The sequence below is a fragment of the Gadus chalcogrammus genome, chromosome 8, assembly GCF_026213295.1.
Source record: "Gadus chalcogrammus isolate NIFS_2021 chromosome 8, NIFS_Gcha_1.0, whole genome shotgun sequence".
Taxonomy (NCBI): Eukaryota; Metazoa; Chordata; class Actinopteri; order Gadiformes; family Gadidae; genus Gadus; species Gadus chalcogrammus.
The window spans coordinates 9,149,925-9,166,790 of NC_079419.1; the positions used below are offsets into that span (position 1 = coordinate 9,149,925).

At 46.5% G+C, this 16,866-nt stretch overlaps 1 protein-coding gene across 1 annotated transcript in view; it reads right to left on the minus strand.

Annotated features, from left to right (window-relative positions):
• Positions 1-16,866, minus strand: part of LOC130387999 (retinal-specific phospholipid-transporting ATPase ABCA4-like) — a 52,807-nt gene that overhangs the window by 19,375 nt on the left and 16,566 nt on the right. Inside the window, exons 13-32 of the mRNA XM_056597296.1 lie at positions 15,971-16,147; positions 13,933-14,155; positions 12,839-13,060; positions 11,560-11,764; positions 10,914-11,006; positions 10,027-10,260; positions 9,382-9,559; positions 8,591-8,722; positions 7,666-7,805; positions 6,844-6,981; positions 5,698-5,879; positions 5,154-5,259; positions 4,485-4,690; positions 3,988-4,042; positions 3,689-3,748; positions 3,039-3,211; positions 2,532-2,656; positions 1,953-2,051; positions 521-799; positions 59-91 (exon numbers count right to left, since the gene is read on the minus strand). Of these exons, the coding sequence (XP_056453271.1) occupies positions 59-91; positions 521-799; positions 1,953-2,051; positions 2,532-2,656; positions 3,039-3,211; positions 3,689-3,748; positions 3,988-4,042; positions 4,485-4,690; positions 5,154-5,259; positions 5,698-5,879; positions 6,844-6,981; positions 7,666-7,805; positions 8,591-8,722; positions 9,382-9,559; positions 10,027-10,260; positions 10,914-11,006; positions 11,560-11,764; positions 12,839-13,060; positions 13,933-14,155; positions 15,971-16,147 (3,060 nt within the window). The remainder of the gene's footprint in view (positions 1-58; positions 92-520; positions 800-1,952; positions 2,052-2,531; positions 2,657-3,038; positions 3,212-3,688; positions 3,749-3,987; positions 4,043-4,484; positions 4,691-5,153; positions 5,260-5,697; positions 5,880-6,843; positions 6,982-7,665; positions 7,806-8,590; positions 8,723-9,381; positions 9,560-10,026; positions 10,261-10,913; positions 11,007-11,559; positions 11,765-12,838; positions 13,061-13,932; positions 14,156-15,970; positions 16,148-16,866) is intronic.

Sequence of the window (16,866 nt, forward strand, 5' to 3'; positions counted from 1 at the left end):
AAGTAGTACGTATGACATCCACTAGGGGGAGACACAGTGCAAACAGTTAAATGATTACCTTTGTTCGTTCACCCAGTACTTGCTCTTCAAACTGTGAAAACATAACAGTTAAACAATCACAATCATGCCACCCATAACACACAGACACAGACAGAGAGCGATGGTGAGTGCAAGAGCAAGAGCGAGAGAGAGCAATAGAGAAGAACACAGATTCATATATCCCCCATTTTCAAATCAATCGACCATATTGTGACGTTGCAAAAGGCAACGTTCAGCACTAAAGCGACAAATGTAAAGGTAATATCCTGTTCAAGTGATATCTTTTTGATCATCACAATAAAATAAGTACATAAAATAAACACACATATGGTACATTTGAATGTACATCTTCATGACCAGGTACACAATAATAAATTCTAACAATGAATTAAATTTTGTCGCACTCAAAGCGCACAATGAAACAATGACCCATGTGCAGACACGCACTGTACACCAAACACAGTAAGGCGCCGCCACCCGCCTGGTTCGGATGAGGCCGGGGTAGGTCTTGACCAGGTAGTCTGATATGTTGTGCCCGGTCAGGTCCAGCAGGACGTCCCCCGTGGCCTCCCTGCGTTGGCGGGGGGGCGTGCCCCCGGCCCCCAGGGGACACGTGGGCATCATGGTCAGCCTCTTGCCCTCGCTGCACTGGCAGGTCGGGGAGGGGTTCCCCTCGTGCCACTCGGGGCTCAGCAGGATGTTGCTGACCAACGGGGAGACGGCCGGGTAGGCCCACGCCGAGGTGTCGCCGCACGGCATGCTGGGTAGCGAGAGATCGGAATGAAGAAGGGGATCGGAAAGAATGGGACACATCGGAATCGGTTATCGCTTCATCGGTTTATGATGGGATGGGATGTATAGATCTGTATCTAAATTTAAAATGATGTACGATTTATTTGAAGTGTCTTCGAGCCTGTGTTGAGCGTATCATGGATTTATTATTGTTATTATTGTATTATTATTGTAATGTGTTCGTATATATATATATGATATGGAAGCGCAGAACATAGATAAGCGAGGTGCATATGTGGTGCTCCCACGGGATTAGAACTGCGAGATCGGAGCGGACGAAGGAGATTAGGAAATAATGGGACACATTGGAAACAGTTCATTTAATTTGTCAGTTTATGAATGGATGGGATGTATAGATCTGTATCTTAACTCATTAAGATGATGGACGATTTATGTGTCTTTGAGCGTCTTTGTGTTGAGCGTGTCATGGATGTATTGCTCATATTATAATGTGCTCATATATATATGGAGAATCTGAACATAGATAAGTGAGGTGCTCCCACGTGATTATGGATCCGCCTGCCCTTCCTGGTGAGACCCGCCAAGGCTGTTCAGAATTGATCGGTGATGGGCTGGCGAGACACTGTTTACTCACCATAACCAACTGTTACCTTACTCTAAACTAGATGATGTCTAACCTAGTAACTTAACCATGACCTAATACCTAACATAAACGTCTCTCACCTAACGCTACACTTAATGATGTCTTACCTAGTAACTTAACCATGACCTTATACCTAACATAAACGTCTCTCACCTAACGCTACACTTAATGATGTCTTACCTAGTAACTTAACCATGACCTAATACCTAACATAAATGTCTCTCACCTAACGCTACACTTAATGATGTCTTACCTAGTAACTTAACCATGACCTGGCTAATACCTAACATAAACGTCTTTAACCTAATACTACACTTAATGATATGTCACCTTAATTCGAAACTTTACCGTCTCTCACCTAATACCTACCTAATACCTAAACACCTATAACTTAACCATTTGTAACCTCCCCTCGCCAGCCAATCCCAGCTGGACTCTGGGCAGTGTGGGCGGGTCTTAGCAGGACCTGCGGCGGGGATCAGTAAAGGTGCGGTGGTGTCAGGCGGGGGTCACCCACCTGAGAGGCTCTCCCTCCAGGCAGCGAGTGCCCAGCCCCGGGCTAGCCAGCATGCTCTCTGTGAAGCGCTTCATCTTGGGATCGAACGGCCGCTCATTACTACAATAAACAACAACAACAACAGGAGGAGACAGGGCAACAACGGGCTGAAATACAGGTTGGATAAAAACAATTGATTTCATGTGTGTGTAATGTTTGGGGAATAAGCTTGATGATTAAATTATTTAATAGAATGGACTCGACTCAAAAATGAATCAGATTAAAACCAAATAATTGATTGATTGAATAAAATCTGAACTCAAAATGTTATCTACACACTGTACCTCAAGACAAATCCTAAAAGGACATTGAATTGAACAAGGGGTGTCATTACAATCCGGATGTGTGCCTTTGGGCGCAGGCTCGGTGTTATGGGGGTCATGACGTGTCTTCTGGGGGCCAGGTGGGTTGTAGGGATCAGGATATGTGCTTAGGGGGGTTGGATGCGTGTTTCGATGCCAGATGTGTTTTGGATGTTGGACTTGTTTCCCAGGGGTCTGGTGTGTGCCTGGGGGGCAGGTGTGTGCCTGGGGGTCCAACCTGAAGAAGGTGAACTGCTCTCCGTACAGCCAGGGGCTGAGGGTGAGTCCCGGGTACTCTCCGAACGGGGGTACGATGGTGGTGAAGACCAACGCTATCAGCACAAAGCTGGCTGGGAGGACCACCTGGTACAGGGGGGGACCAAAACACTGCAGATTACACCCTCCCTACCGTCACAGCTATCCATGTACCTGAACCTGCACTTCCTTCTTGTTCTCATACATCTAGTAATTGGCATTCATCAAGTTGCAACACCCACTCCTTTTAAACCAATATTCATAAATACTTACTCAAATGAAAACACTTAACAAGTTTTAATAAAAACCTCTTGCAATCATTCTTTCTAACTATGTAAGGTTATCCATAGAATTGCAAAAAGGCAAATACGTTCCTTGCAATCCTTATTCTACAACAACATAATCAACCATAAAACTGACACAAAGGCTACAGGTTCTATCCGGCGTGAACTCAGTCACTTACTGTATCATCATCACTAGCTTTTCCTACCTGTGCCAGGAAGTCCTTCTTACAGCGCACGGCATGGTGGAACCTCTTCACCAGCAGGGCATGGAACTGCTTCAGGACCAGCCTGCAGCCTTTCACCTGTCTGGAGCCCCGCCCCTCGTTGCTGTCAGAGGGCCCGCAGGAGCCCCCGTTGTCCTGAGCCTCCCCATTGGCTTCTGCAGCAGTCAATCAATACAGATCACAATGAGCATCGAAGGGTTCCAATCGGAGTAAAGGATTGAAAGTGAAACATAAAGGAGTGAGGATACACTTAACTATGTGTGGGAGTGTTGTGGCTAGCTAAGACTAAGGCAGCCATGCTAATCATTTCTTTGAAGAATTGTCAGGATCTGATGCAAATCTGTGTTCAGAACTAATCCAAGCCCATGTGGACCATGGATAAGTTTTAAATCTCTGTTAAGCGTAGCTAATATTTTAATCCTCTTAATCCACTAACGAACGGGATAGGGTGTAGTTGCTCCACAGTAAATGTGTATCCATAAAGAGCAGCAAGCAATCGCTGGTTTTAAATTCTCTCCTTTGCAAAGCTGTCAGGTAGATAGTAGCAGTAGTTTACAGCAAATGTCTCAGGAGATTCCGGCAAAGCAAGCAGGCTTTTTATGAGTTGCTATATATAGTCTAGTCTCTCTGACCTTCCACGACCTCTGCAGCACATTTGTTGCTACTCTTCCGTTGACGTAACATCCACTGCTCTAGAGGTCGAAGCACCCAGGTACAGACACGAGAAACACATCACAGACAAAACTAAAGGTTTAACACAGACACCAAACAGCACCGATACAAGGATGAACACATTGAGGCTAAACACGGATACGGTGGACACACAATATTTCACAACATACAAAATCCAAAATCAGGACACACAAAGGAGAAACGCATTGTACTGAAGGTTCAACAGGTAAAAAGGGGAGGGATTATCATCAGTATTTACCAGGAGTCTTTCCGTTGCTCGCTGCCTCTCCGTCCGAAGTGACCTTTATGAATATCTAGGAAAGAAGAATTATACCTAATCAGATTACCTCTCGTTGCTCAAGAACCCAAGGAAACAACATTCTAATATGTCTCATATTTTGTGACAAGTTTGGAACATAAGCAACCACCTGGCAACAAATGAATAGGAGAAGGATGGAGATAGCCAAGCCTAGCGAGGTCCACAGGAGTGACGTTTATGACATCACAGGACAAAATGCCCCCAGAAGCTTTCCATCTATACATAAAACCTATTCATTGGTATTTCTAAACGTATAACCTGACATCATATTCTGTTGCTCAAACGCCAGAAGACATAAAACATTGCCAATTGTAATTATCATACCAACTCCTAATTGTGTTGTTCCTATACATAGCAATTACAAAACATAAAATGAAGATATTACCAAACCAAAACCAATGCAATCAAACATGAATAATGTCCCCTCCCTACTCTACCTCCTCCAGCGAGGTGTCAGAGATGCCGAAGCTGCTGAGGCCCATGTCTCCCAGGGTCTCCTCCAGCTCCCGGAAGAGGCTGGCATACGCCCGGTGCTTGAAGCCCTTGCTGGGCAGTAGGTAGGTGAGCTCCTGGCCGATGCTCTCGATCAGCTTGGCCTCCGGGACGTGGTGGTGGATCAGGCTGGTGATGCTGTCGATGTCCCCTGGTGGGGGAAGAGGACGAGGAGGATGTGGAGATAGACGATGACGACGAAGAAGGTGGCGGTAGAAGAGGAGCAGGAAGTAGAGGAGGATTTTGAAGAAGAATAGGTGGAGGAAGAGGATCAGAGAGGGAGTAGTATGAAGTAGGACGGTGGGTCAGAAAAAAAATTGATTCGCATAACGACTGATAATCTTTAGAGAGAGAAATTAGAAAATTAATGGTCCTTTTTAAATTAACAGAGTCAAACTGCAAGTGTATGCATTGAGTCGTAGTAAGAAGTTAGGGTGTAACAAAAGCGTAGTGTCGAGGTTGTTTGACAACCAGCAACAAGGGGCATGCATCCCCCATGTCCACTGCCTGTAGGTATCCTTGATTGAGCTGCATGACCACTACCTCAAAGTTACTTTGGAACAAATTCCCTGCGAAATGACTCACTAAGTAGTAAACTGTAAACACACACTCACCGTCCAGGGCTCTGTCTATGTGCTGGGAGAGGTTCTGGGAGTCATCCTTATACTTGGTGCAGAGGGAGCAAGCACACGAGCAATCTGACGCACAGTCACAGTCGTTCTGACCAGCACAGGAGGCAAGGAGAAGGAACAACAAGGTACACCTTTAGATGAGCTTAGCACAATACAATAATGGAATAAGATAGAGAAACAATAAAAATAAAATAAGCATTTCAACAATTATTTAATGGTAGACAGAAGAACACAGAAACATATACATATAGTATCTCAGGAAAAGTGAAAAACAATGTCCCAGTGCCCCCTTGTGGCGGCGTTTAGGACTACATATGGGTTTTGCTTTTTGCTATCGATTTCTATGTATAGAGCAAAAACTCAATAAAAATGTTCAATAAAAATTCTTGACAGCTACCTTCCTCAATTCAATAAATGGATAGACCAACACAAATCAAACGCTTCCAGCCGACCGCACCGCAATTCCCAGCCGCCGCGTGAACAACGGGCTCCATGAACGGGGGAAGCGCCGGCCCAGGGAGCTCACCTCCTTCCGCCGGAGGTCCCTCATGCGGCGCACCAGCGTGAGGTAGAAGCCCACGCCAAAGTAGTTCTTGAGGAAGAGCGGGGAGCCGCAGCAGTGGAGCCGGCCCTGGGACAGGATGGCCACGCGGTCGCTCAGCAGGTCGGCCTCGTCCATGTGGTGCGTGGACAGGATCACCGTGCGGCCTGTGGACGGCGGTGTGATGAATATAACGTTATATAGCGATTTGTCTAATATTCAGAAGTGCTTATGTGTATGCAAGTGTGTATGTGTTCACCACATCCCGGAAGGGTCCAAAGCAGAGAAATAATTTCCCCGAAAAGGGACAATAAAGGATAACTTAACTTAATATAATGTAATGTAATTTAACTTTATATAAATCTAAGTATTACTATTCAAATTTAATACACAAGAATACAACTGAAAAAACTGAATTCCTCTTCTAACCATAAGTAAAGCAGTCAATTTGGGTTTTGAGGGCATTAAAGCTGTAATAATCTATTTTTGCTGTTGGTTCTGTAGCAATGGCCAATAGTAGTCAAATAAATACATCAGTATCATGAGACTAAATTAAACACTATTTAATTTAGTCCAAAATGAAAGCAAATATCCAACCACCCCAGGAGATTGGTTGTCTGGAGTCCAGAGGAAGTTCGCACGTAACACATAACACACTTCCCTCCCTCCTTTATTCTTGGATTACATTTGTGATGTGATAACCGTGAATCTTGATCCAACATTTGCTCACATTAAATCAGTAATTATCGCTCGCCCGACGTTGCTTTATATAAATAGGGTTTTGATTGACTCTCACGGTTCTGATGTATTTGTTTGACTACCATCGCCCATTGTTAAAGAACCAAGAGCAAAACTAGATTATACAGCGTGAAAGCCCTCAAAACCAAAATTGACGGATTTAGTTAAATGGTAAGAAGAAGAATTCAGTTTTCCTTTTTATTTGAATTGTCTTAATTATGTTGATATCAAGTTTAATTAAATCATATTATATTATCAATATGAGTTGATATAACATTATTCATTTATTTCATGCAATGAATTTGTTCATCTTTCATGGACAACGAACACATGAGATAAGATACTGTACACTCTGAACACTTGGGAAGAGGAACTGTCTGGTACGTCTCTCACCATTTCGGTACTTGAGCAGCAGTTCCCAGATGGAGCGTCTTGAGTAGGGGTCCACCCCCGACGTGGGCTCATCCAGGATCACTATCTTGGACCCTCCAACAAACGCCATGGCAACAGACAGCTTCCTCTGCATACCGCCTGTGCAAGTTTCAAAGACAGGAAATTACAGACCATACATAAGTTGTGCGAAGTGTAAATGAGTCCAGAGCACACAAGAGAAAACGTCTACGTCGTATACAATGAATTTTGAACAAAAACATTGTCTGGGTTAATTTATGTTCTAATAATTAAACAGAGTGGAATAAATAATTGTTCATTTCCTTTAGCAGTTGTCAAACATGTGCAATTTAATCATTTAATTATCAGAGAGAACAATAGCAAGCTACAAAAATATACATAATTTCTAACTGATAGAATTTTACGAAGATTATTATAATAAATAAATTATCTGAGGAATAATAACAAGCTACATAAATATACATAATTGTTGGCTGAAAGAATTTTAACAAGAGTATGATAAAAAATATATATCAGAGGAATAATAACAAGCTACATAAATATACATAATTGCTGGCTGAAAGAATTTAACCAAGATTATTATAATTTTTTTGTCAGGGGAATAATAACAAGGTTCATAAATATACAAAATTGCTGGCTCAAAGAATTGTACGAAGACTTTTATTTCTGTGATCAATCCCTTTCAGAAGCAGCGGCATTAAAACGTTCATCCAAGAGAAAAAATTAATTCTTCCCCAAAGTCCGTTCCTGAATACCAACACAGTGAAAGCTATACGGGCTGGCGGCGGAGCCGGCGGTTCTTACCCGAGAGGTCCTGGGCCTCGTCGTCCCGCTTGTGGGGCAGCTCCAGGTCCTCCAGCATGCTCTCCACCTCCGCCTGCGCCTCGTCCTGGGAGCGGCCCTTCAGCATGGAGTAGAACAGGATGTGCTCCTCCACGGTGAGGCTGCACAGCAGGGGACAGGGTTACAATTACAACTACAATCAGGGCATTTAGCAGACGCTTTTATCCAAAGCGAATTACAACGGTTAATACACACATTGACACACCGACGGCAGAGTCAACCATGCAAGGTGACAGCCAGCTCGTCAGGAGCAGTTAGGGTTAAGTGTCTCGCTCAGGGAAGCATCAACACTCAGCTAGGAGGTGCTGGGGATCGAACTAGCAACCTTTCGGTTACAAGACAACCGCTCTACCTCCTGAGCTAAGCCGACCCAAGAGGGGGGTTAGGACGCCGTGCCCGCCCACGCGCAGGGACTCAGAACACCGGTGGGGAGCGTACCGAATACCGAACGATGGTCAGGGTTTAACCCAGAGTGGAGGAGATTCAATCATAAGGATAGAAATTCATTATATTTATATGGGGCGTGTCAAGTGCTTGAGATAGTGGGTGTGGGTCTGTGTATGTGTATGGGAAGAAAGTGTCGCCTCACCCACTCAAACTAACAATGCACTATCATACTTGTCTTTGGAGGAAAAAACAAACATCTTACACAATCCATAGCATCCCCATGCATTCTACTGATCAATTCCTAAATATTGATTTATTAATCTCAAAGGAAATGTTCAGTCACAATTGCCCTGCTCATGATTGAAGATAATACCATAATCAAACTTGTTAAAGGCTGAAATATATATTTCCAGACATATTAGCCACATTGAAAGCGTGGGACCCCCTAATAAACAGGGTTGGTTGGGGTGTGAAGGCAGGTCGAATGCCCAGCACTCACTGGTTGTAGAGGATGTTGTGCTGAGGGCACATGCCCAGGGAGGTCCGGATCTCGTCCATCTCCGTCCGGATGTCCCGTCCGTTGATGAAGGCCGTGCCCGAGGTGGGGGGGTAGAGGCCGGTCAGGATGGACCTGGGGAGGGCAGGAATCCATGAAAAAGAAATCAGATTTATCTTTCATTTCTCCCAGTCAGAGAGGGAAGAAATTATATGTATAAAAATGAGGGCTGGGCAAAGATAAAAAAATATATACCGGTATATATATATTTTAATATTTAAATCCCCTCCAATTGAAGTTAAATGAGGTGATCAAATGGAATGACTGAGGAATCATAATAAGCAAAAACTAGACCAAGTGATCTTGAGGGAGTTAAATTGACTCACTCAGTCTGGGTTGAATATGAAACTTACAGAACACCACAGATTAGGAAATTGTGAATGGTTACTCACTAACTGCAAGAGATATTGAATGTAAAGTAAGTGCAACTAAAAACAAAAATGATTTCTGATATGCATGTTGAATTTCTGTGGGCAAAACCTTTCAAAAATCAAAGGAAAAAAAAGAAAAAGAGAACGTTCGCTAATGCGTCAATTCGCGTTAAAATATAACTTGCCCAGCCCTAATAAAAATGTATCATTGCAAGATCTTGCAAGAAAAAGGCTAACAACAGAAAACAAAATGAAACAAATCGATCAAAGTAAGTATCATATATATCAATCGACTGTGAGAATCCAATAAGACTCTGCTGACACCGTCCTAAAGGACACTGCTGCGTCGGCTGCCGGGCTCACATGGTGGTGGTCTTGCCGGCGCCGTTGTGCCCCAGGAAGGAGGTGATCTGGCCCTCGTAGAATGCGATGGTGAGGCCGTCGACGGCGGGACGAGAGCAGCCCTTGTACACCTTGACCAGGTCCTGGATCTGCACCCCCCTCACAAGACCCACCGGCTCGGGCTCAAAGAACAGCTGGCCTGCAGCGTTACCGGGGAAACAATGGGAGAGGATATCTTCATCCTAGCAAGGATCTATTCACTATCTCGGTATTAAGGCCCAATTCCATTTCTACCCCTTACCCCTACCCCTTGTTTTGAAGGGGTAAATTGAAGGGGGGAGGGGTTAGGGGTCGAAATGGGATTGGGCCCAAGTCAATAAGCAGACACATTCACTTAAAACTGGGGCTGAACGATTTCGGGAAATAATCGAATCACGATTATTTCGACCGATATCGCGATTGCGATTTAGGACGCAATTTTTCTGAATAGATCGTAAAAGAAATAGATACGAATCTTACTGATCTCGAGTCTGTTGCGCGACGGGCGGTTTGAATTCGATTAATCGTTTAGCCCTACTTAAAACGACTCAGAGTGATTCCAGACACAGGCCAAGGGAAGTGGGGACAGGAAGGCCTCCAGGACCTCCACCATCCTGCATCTCTTACCGGCGCCGCCCTGCTGGTCGGTCGGCTGCTCCTCCGGGTTCTCCTCCTCCTGCTGCTGTCGTCTGAGCTGCTCCCTCTGCCTCTCCAGCCGCTCCCTCTTGTCCTGGTGCTTGCAGGTGTGCCGGCTGGCCGAGCCGTTGCAGTGTAAGGTCTCTGGGTGGCCCAGGCTCTCCACATCCTTCTCCTGCTGCTCCTCCTCGCCCGCCGCCGCCTCAGCCTCTGGCCTCTCGGGGACTGGAGGGTACAGAGGGGTGGGATGAGACTAGTGATCCAACGATATATCGGTCGGCAGATATTTGCGTTTTTTACGTTTATCGGCCGATTTTTTTCGCAGATATTTTTTAGATATATTTTTTCCCGCCATGATTTACAGACAGTTCAATAAATGTTCCTTTTTCAAAATTGAGACTTGTAACATTTCTTATTATCATTGTGTATTTTTTTTTATGATGTAAATTGAGGGAGCAAAACCATTATCAGCTCCAATTATCGGTTTAAGAAAATCGGCGTATCGCTCATCGGCTAAGGCTGATGAAAAAAAAACGGGATCGGTCCTAAAAAATCCATATAGGTTGATCCCTAGATGAGACACATGAGAAAAACGATGGGGATGGGGAAAATTAGCATGGAGGACTATCAGATTTAATGCCCCTTAAGTCTGAGGGGGCATTAAGGAAACAGGATTTTGACATCACCGTGTTCACGGTACTTGACAGCTAAAACACTTTGCTGAATTCACTATTAGCAGGGTGACTTCTGCATGTAAAAGAAAGAACATATTACCCATGACATCACTTTTGTTTTTTTATCGGATTACTTTAAAACTTCCCGACATTTATGCAAAGTCAAATGAGACCTAACACTTGTATCCGGGGAGAGAGGCTTACTGTCATAAGCCGTATCTGGGACCTGTGGGTCAGGTTTGCTCCAGTATGAGGGCTGGAACAGGAAGTAGAACGGTCGACCGATTCCATATTGACCTGCACGGCAGAAGTAAATCAGAATTCCATCAACATGTATGTACACACACAGACTAACATCCATGCATGCATGTATGACACGCATAACAACAAAGAGAACAAGTCATTGAACAAACACAGATAACTCTTGCACAACCATATCAATACATTAAAGGTTGTATCAGCACTGTTGGGTGACCTGACTTCTATTGGTATTTGAAGCGAGATGCCAGACAAACAGAGCCAGCTCGCCCCTCCCTTCCGCGTTTCGTGAATCCAGTAAAAACGATGTTAAACGCAGCGCAAAAACCCAAACACCCAACTCCTTGTCATTGAATGGTTGGAATACTATTTATTTTGTGTTTTTGTGTGTGATCTCGGAGCATAGGTTGCCTACAGAGACGCTTTTTTTTTTTGACGGCCTTCTTATTGGGCGGGCAGCCAGCGGATCGTGAGGGAAGATCAGATAAATGTGATCATTTATGTTTCGGCCTACAATCAATTATACAACCTTTAAACGAAAACATATCATTTTGGTAATTTATTTCAATGTATGAACACAAAGAGGTGGGACCTGGGAAGACGTTGTCGAGGTACCAGGCCAGCGCGCCGTACAGCACGGCGTCCAGCAGCATCATGCCTACGGAGGTCATGAAGGAGTAGGAGTCCCCCTCTAGGGGGCTGCTCTGGATGTTGTCCCACTGCAGGCCCAGGCCCTGCTCCTCGTAGCGGGACAGGTACTCTGTCCCGAAGCCGAAGGCCACAGGGGACAGGAGACTCTGGAGGTGACAGAGACAGAGAGGACAAAGTGTGGGTCACCAGGGCTACCCACACGCACGGGATATGGTCAGAGAAGAAAAGGGGGCCACCGAGTGTGAGTGCGTTGATGGATAGGAATTATAGAACATGTCCAGTGTTCAACGCCGCACCTGGTGCAAAGAAGATACACACATATGCTGCACACACACACAAACACACACAAACATGCAGAGGACATCCATCTTCTGTGTCTATATTTCTCTATATATCTATTAACACTACTCTCCCTCTCACACACACACACACACACACACACACACACACACACACACACACACACACACACACACACACACACACACACACACACACACACACACACACACACACACAGTAACACGGGTGTTGGACGGTGTGTGAGCGTGCACATGGATAGTGAACACACAGGAAACAAACACAAACAAGCATACACGGATACAGACAAACACACACACACACACTAACAAACTTACACGGAACACGTGCATACATTACACACAAACACACACACTAACAAACTTACAAGGAACACATGCATTCACGTGCACACACACACAAACACACAGACACATTAACAAACATACAAGGAACACGTGCACACACACACACAAACACAAACACTAACAAACATACAAGGAACACGTGCACACACACACACAAACACAAACACTAACAAACATACAAGGAACACGTGCACACACACACACAAACACAAACACTAACAAACATACAAGGAACACGTGCACACACACACACACACAAACACTAACAAACTTACAAGGAACACGTGCATAGTCACATGCATACACACACACACACACACACACACACACACACACACACACACACACACACACACACACACACACACACACACACACACACACACACACACACACACACACACACACACACACACCCACACCCACACCCACATCCAGCCCCACCCAGCCACCCACACACACCCACACACACACACACACACACACACACACTCAACCACGAGGGGATGGGCCGTGGCGGTGGGGGGGGGGGGCGGGCGTCCGAGGGCTTACGGCGGCCAGCTTCATGGGGCGGGTGATGCGGTCCTGCCAGGCGGAGCACAGCAGGTGGGGCAGGTAGAGGGTGAAGTAGATGATGCCGCTGCAGGCCGCCGCCAGGTTGGCCTTGTTGAAGAAGACGCTGAGCAGGAAGCACTGCATGATGGTGGCCAGCGTGAAGGTCAGCAGGAAGAGGAACACCAGCAGGGGGTCGCTGTAGTTCAGCACCTTGCCGCCCTAGGAAGGGCCGAGGAGAGAGGGGGGGGGGGCGCATCACATGAGGCCGACGATGTCGCGCGGTGAGTCTTCAAGAACATTGAGGTAATTCATGTGCTCGGTGATATTCACTTTTAATGGCTGGGAGTGGGTGGGGAGGTGGGGAGACAGGAGAGGAGAGGAGAGGAGAGGAGAGGTAAGGAGAGGAGAGGAGAGGAGAGGAGAGGAGAGGAGAGGAGAGGTGAGGTGAGGAGAGGAGAGGAGAGGTAAGGAGAGGAGAGGAGAGGAGAGGAGAGGAGAGGAGAGGAGAGGAGAGGAGACGGGGGACAGGAGAGGAGGAGAGAAGAGGAGAGGTAAGGAGAGGAGACAGGGTTCTGGAGAGGAGGACAAAGGAGAGGAGGCGGGGGACAGGAGAGGAGAGGAGAGGAGGGAAGAGGAGAGGTAAGGAGAGGAGACAGGGTTCAGGAGAGGAGGACAGAGAAAAATGGAGGAGAAGTGAGGAGAGGAAGGGAGAGGAGACATCATCGATTGACTCCACAAAACACATGATTGTTGTGTACTTTGTAAATATTCACCAGGTTTGGTTATCTTATGTAAACCAAGACAAGGCTTGGTTCAACGCTCTGATCAGCATGCCAAGGTCAGGGAGGAGGAAACAAGCACCACACCTCCAAAAATAAAGTGGATTCATTCATTCAGTCGGATTCATTCAAAAGCTGCAGTAAACACATATTCCAGCAGAGGGCACCATTGCACACACGCAAAGACGGCAACATCACACCTGCAATGTACTTCATACTCCCATCTCTCTATCCCGCCAAATACCACCATGACCAAATACCCCCCTACCCCCCCCCCCCCCACCACCACCACCACCCTCCTCCCCCTCTCACCATGATGATGGTGGTGAGCAGCGCAGTGCTGGCGGTCATCATGATGAAGCTGTCGATGAACCAGGTGTACCAGATGACCCCGTTGGCCACGCCCATGGCCTTCAGGGTCTCGCGGAGGCGGAGCTCCTTCTCCAGCACGATGCTCTTCACCGTCATGGACACCGAGTAGATCCAGGCCAGCACCATGAAGATGGGGAAGCATCGGTTCAGTGTGATCATGAAGCTGGAGGGGAGACGGGGGGAACAGAGGGTCAACGCGGGAGTTAGTCAGTTAGTTGGGTTCTTTAATGGCCCCACGGGGATAATGGTTTTCACACAGTCAAGTTGGTTTCAGGGCAGCATACGTTTAAAAAGGCACAACACAGTGTAGCAACACTGTGTAGCACACCGATAACAAATAAACTCTCTTCCCACATATACAACAGATAAACCCTCTTCCCACCTATACCACAGAAATACATATAAAAACATATAGACAGCAGCAATCATGACATCCATCCATGACCCCCCACATGACAGATAACAAACCCTCTGTCATGTGGGGGTCGCCAGGGGCTCACAACGTTAGTGTGAGGAGCCCCGAGGCCAATGTAATCCTGAGGGGGTGAACGTCGAAGGAACCAGACCAAGGCGCCCCTTGGTGTTGCGGACAGCTTGGATTGTCAACCTTGAAGAGCGCGCAGGGTTCATACAACTTCAACTTCGACCCGGTTGTCTGGGTCAAAGTTGAAACGAATCCATTCTGATCGCACAGCAGAATCGATGGCTTTGTCTCAATACATTATGCGTTTCAAGCCCTAGTATGTTGGCAGGCTGTGTTACAAACGCCCAACCTATTGTCCGACATCAGGTGTTGACGGCTGAGAAAACACCCCAAGTGATAGAAGAGTCCCCATTTCCTCCTTTCCGAAAACAGACCGACTGCTTGCCAAATACAAAATTCAGTGGAACAATGTCATGGCCAAACCAATCATCCCGGATAAACGCTCAGACAGGCCAATAGAGCAGATTTCCCCAGCAGTATGTCATCATCCTAGCATATTTATTCATCCAAACTTTCCATTGAAGAGCTCTGAATTCAGTATATGTGTAATCACTCCGCATTCCCCCAGGTAAACAGGCCCGGTGCCAAAGCCAAACATCTACTGAGGGATTAATAAAGTAACATCTTATTGTATCTTAACAACTTTGGCTGTTTCCACACGGATGTCTGCCAAGGTGTCTGCCAAGTTTGTTTTGTGTGAATCACTCAATCGTTTCTCACATGGAAGGCTTTCTTGGCTTAGCCTGCTTTGTACAGTGCATTTGTCTACTCTGCGTTGATGACAAATGCTCTAATTGTAAGTCACTGTGAGTAAAAGTGTATGCCGTGATGCCTTTTCTAAATGCTTTGTGTCCGGTTCAATGAGTTGATTTATCTGCTGTCAGGAAGCACAATGTGAGTGAATATGTTAGATTTCATCCAACTGATTACCCACAGGAATCTTCAGCTGATCTCTGCCTCTGAATAAACCAGCCGTGGTCAATAGAAGACTAATCAGACAAAAATGTATGACTTTTCTTGGACAAATGGCAAGTCTTTAAAGAATATATAACCGATAAGTATAAGGGGACAATACCACCATTTAAATAAAAACATAAGCAGCAATAACATTGTGTGGCCTCAAGTTGATTCTTGTTGTTGTGTTGATAATGTTTGTACATATCCATTCCCTTTGTTATTGTGGCCTCGTGTTTTGCTGGCACTGCTCATAGATCATCATGCAGCACAGCACTTCGGTTGATCCCCGAAACCATGATGAAATTGCAAAAAAAAAAGGTTTCTGTCAGCAAAGTGCTTGTGCTCAATGAAATGGAGAAGGAGGGCGTGGGCATTGAGGGTTGCACCAGAATCTTGTTTTCGTTACACATTTACGACCGGTGTACTTTTAGTTTCAGAATGTATACCTTTATCAGCGACAACAAAACAACATAAAAAAAAAAAAAGGCATTCATCCAACCATGCGGTGCACTTCTATTGGGCGTCGGACCAACTCACAGGTCGTCGACGTAGCACGGGTAGGGCATCTGCTGGATGTAGACCCCTAGGGGCCAGTCGTTGCCCGTGTGGAGCCTGAGGATGCCGTGCTCTATCATGTCCTGCAGGTAGGAGAAGCCCCCCCAGATGTACCTCTGGTCCTCCATCGGGTCTGCCCTGGGACCCGGGTCCCAGTACCTGGGGAGGGGGAGGGAGAGGGGAAGAAAGGGTGGGGTGTAGAAGGGGAGGGGAGGGAAGGATAGGACAGAAGAGGGAGGAGGGGGGAGCATAGTAGGAGAGGAGAGGAGAGGAGAGGAGAGGAGAGGAGAGGAGAGGAGAGGAGAGGAGAGGAGAGGAGAGGAGAGGAGAGGAGAGGAGAAGAGCATAGGCGAGGAGAGGAGAGGAAAGGAGAGGAGAGGAGAGGAGAGGAGAGGAGAGGAGAGGAGAGGAGAGGAGAGGAGAGGAGAGGGTAGGAGTATAGGAGAGGAGAGGAGAGGAGAGGAGAGGAGAGGAGAGGAGAGGAGAGGCGAGGAGAGGAGAGGAGAGGAGAGGAGAGGAGAGGCGAGGAGAGGAGAGGAGAGGAGAGGAGAGGAGAGGAGGGGAGAGGAGAGGAGAGGAGAGGAGAGGAGAGGAGAGGAGAGGCGAGGAGAGGCGAGGAGAGGAGAGGGTAGGAGTTGAGAAGAGTCTAAATAAGTGATGGTATACAGGAGCAGTGAGAGGCTCATTGCGCTTCAACAATACTTTGCTAGCTGTAAAGAAGTGACAGACAACACAACAGGGAACCCCCCCCCCGCTGAGCCGCGCACCCATTTAGAAGCGTCACGTACGCATCGCTTCGCTTCTCCCCGGCTGAGTGAGTAAGTCGCCCTGCTAATCCCCCCTCTGTACAATCTGATTACACAACGCTGGAGCGCCAC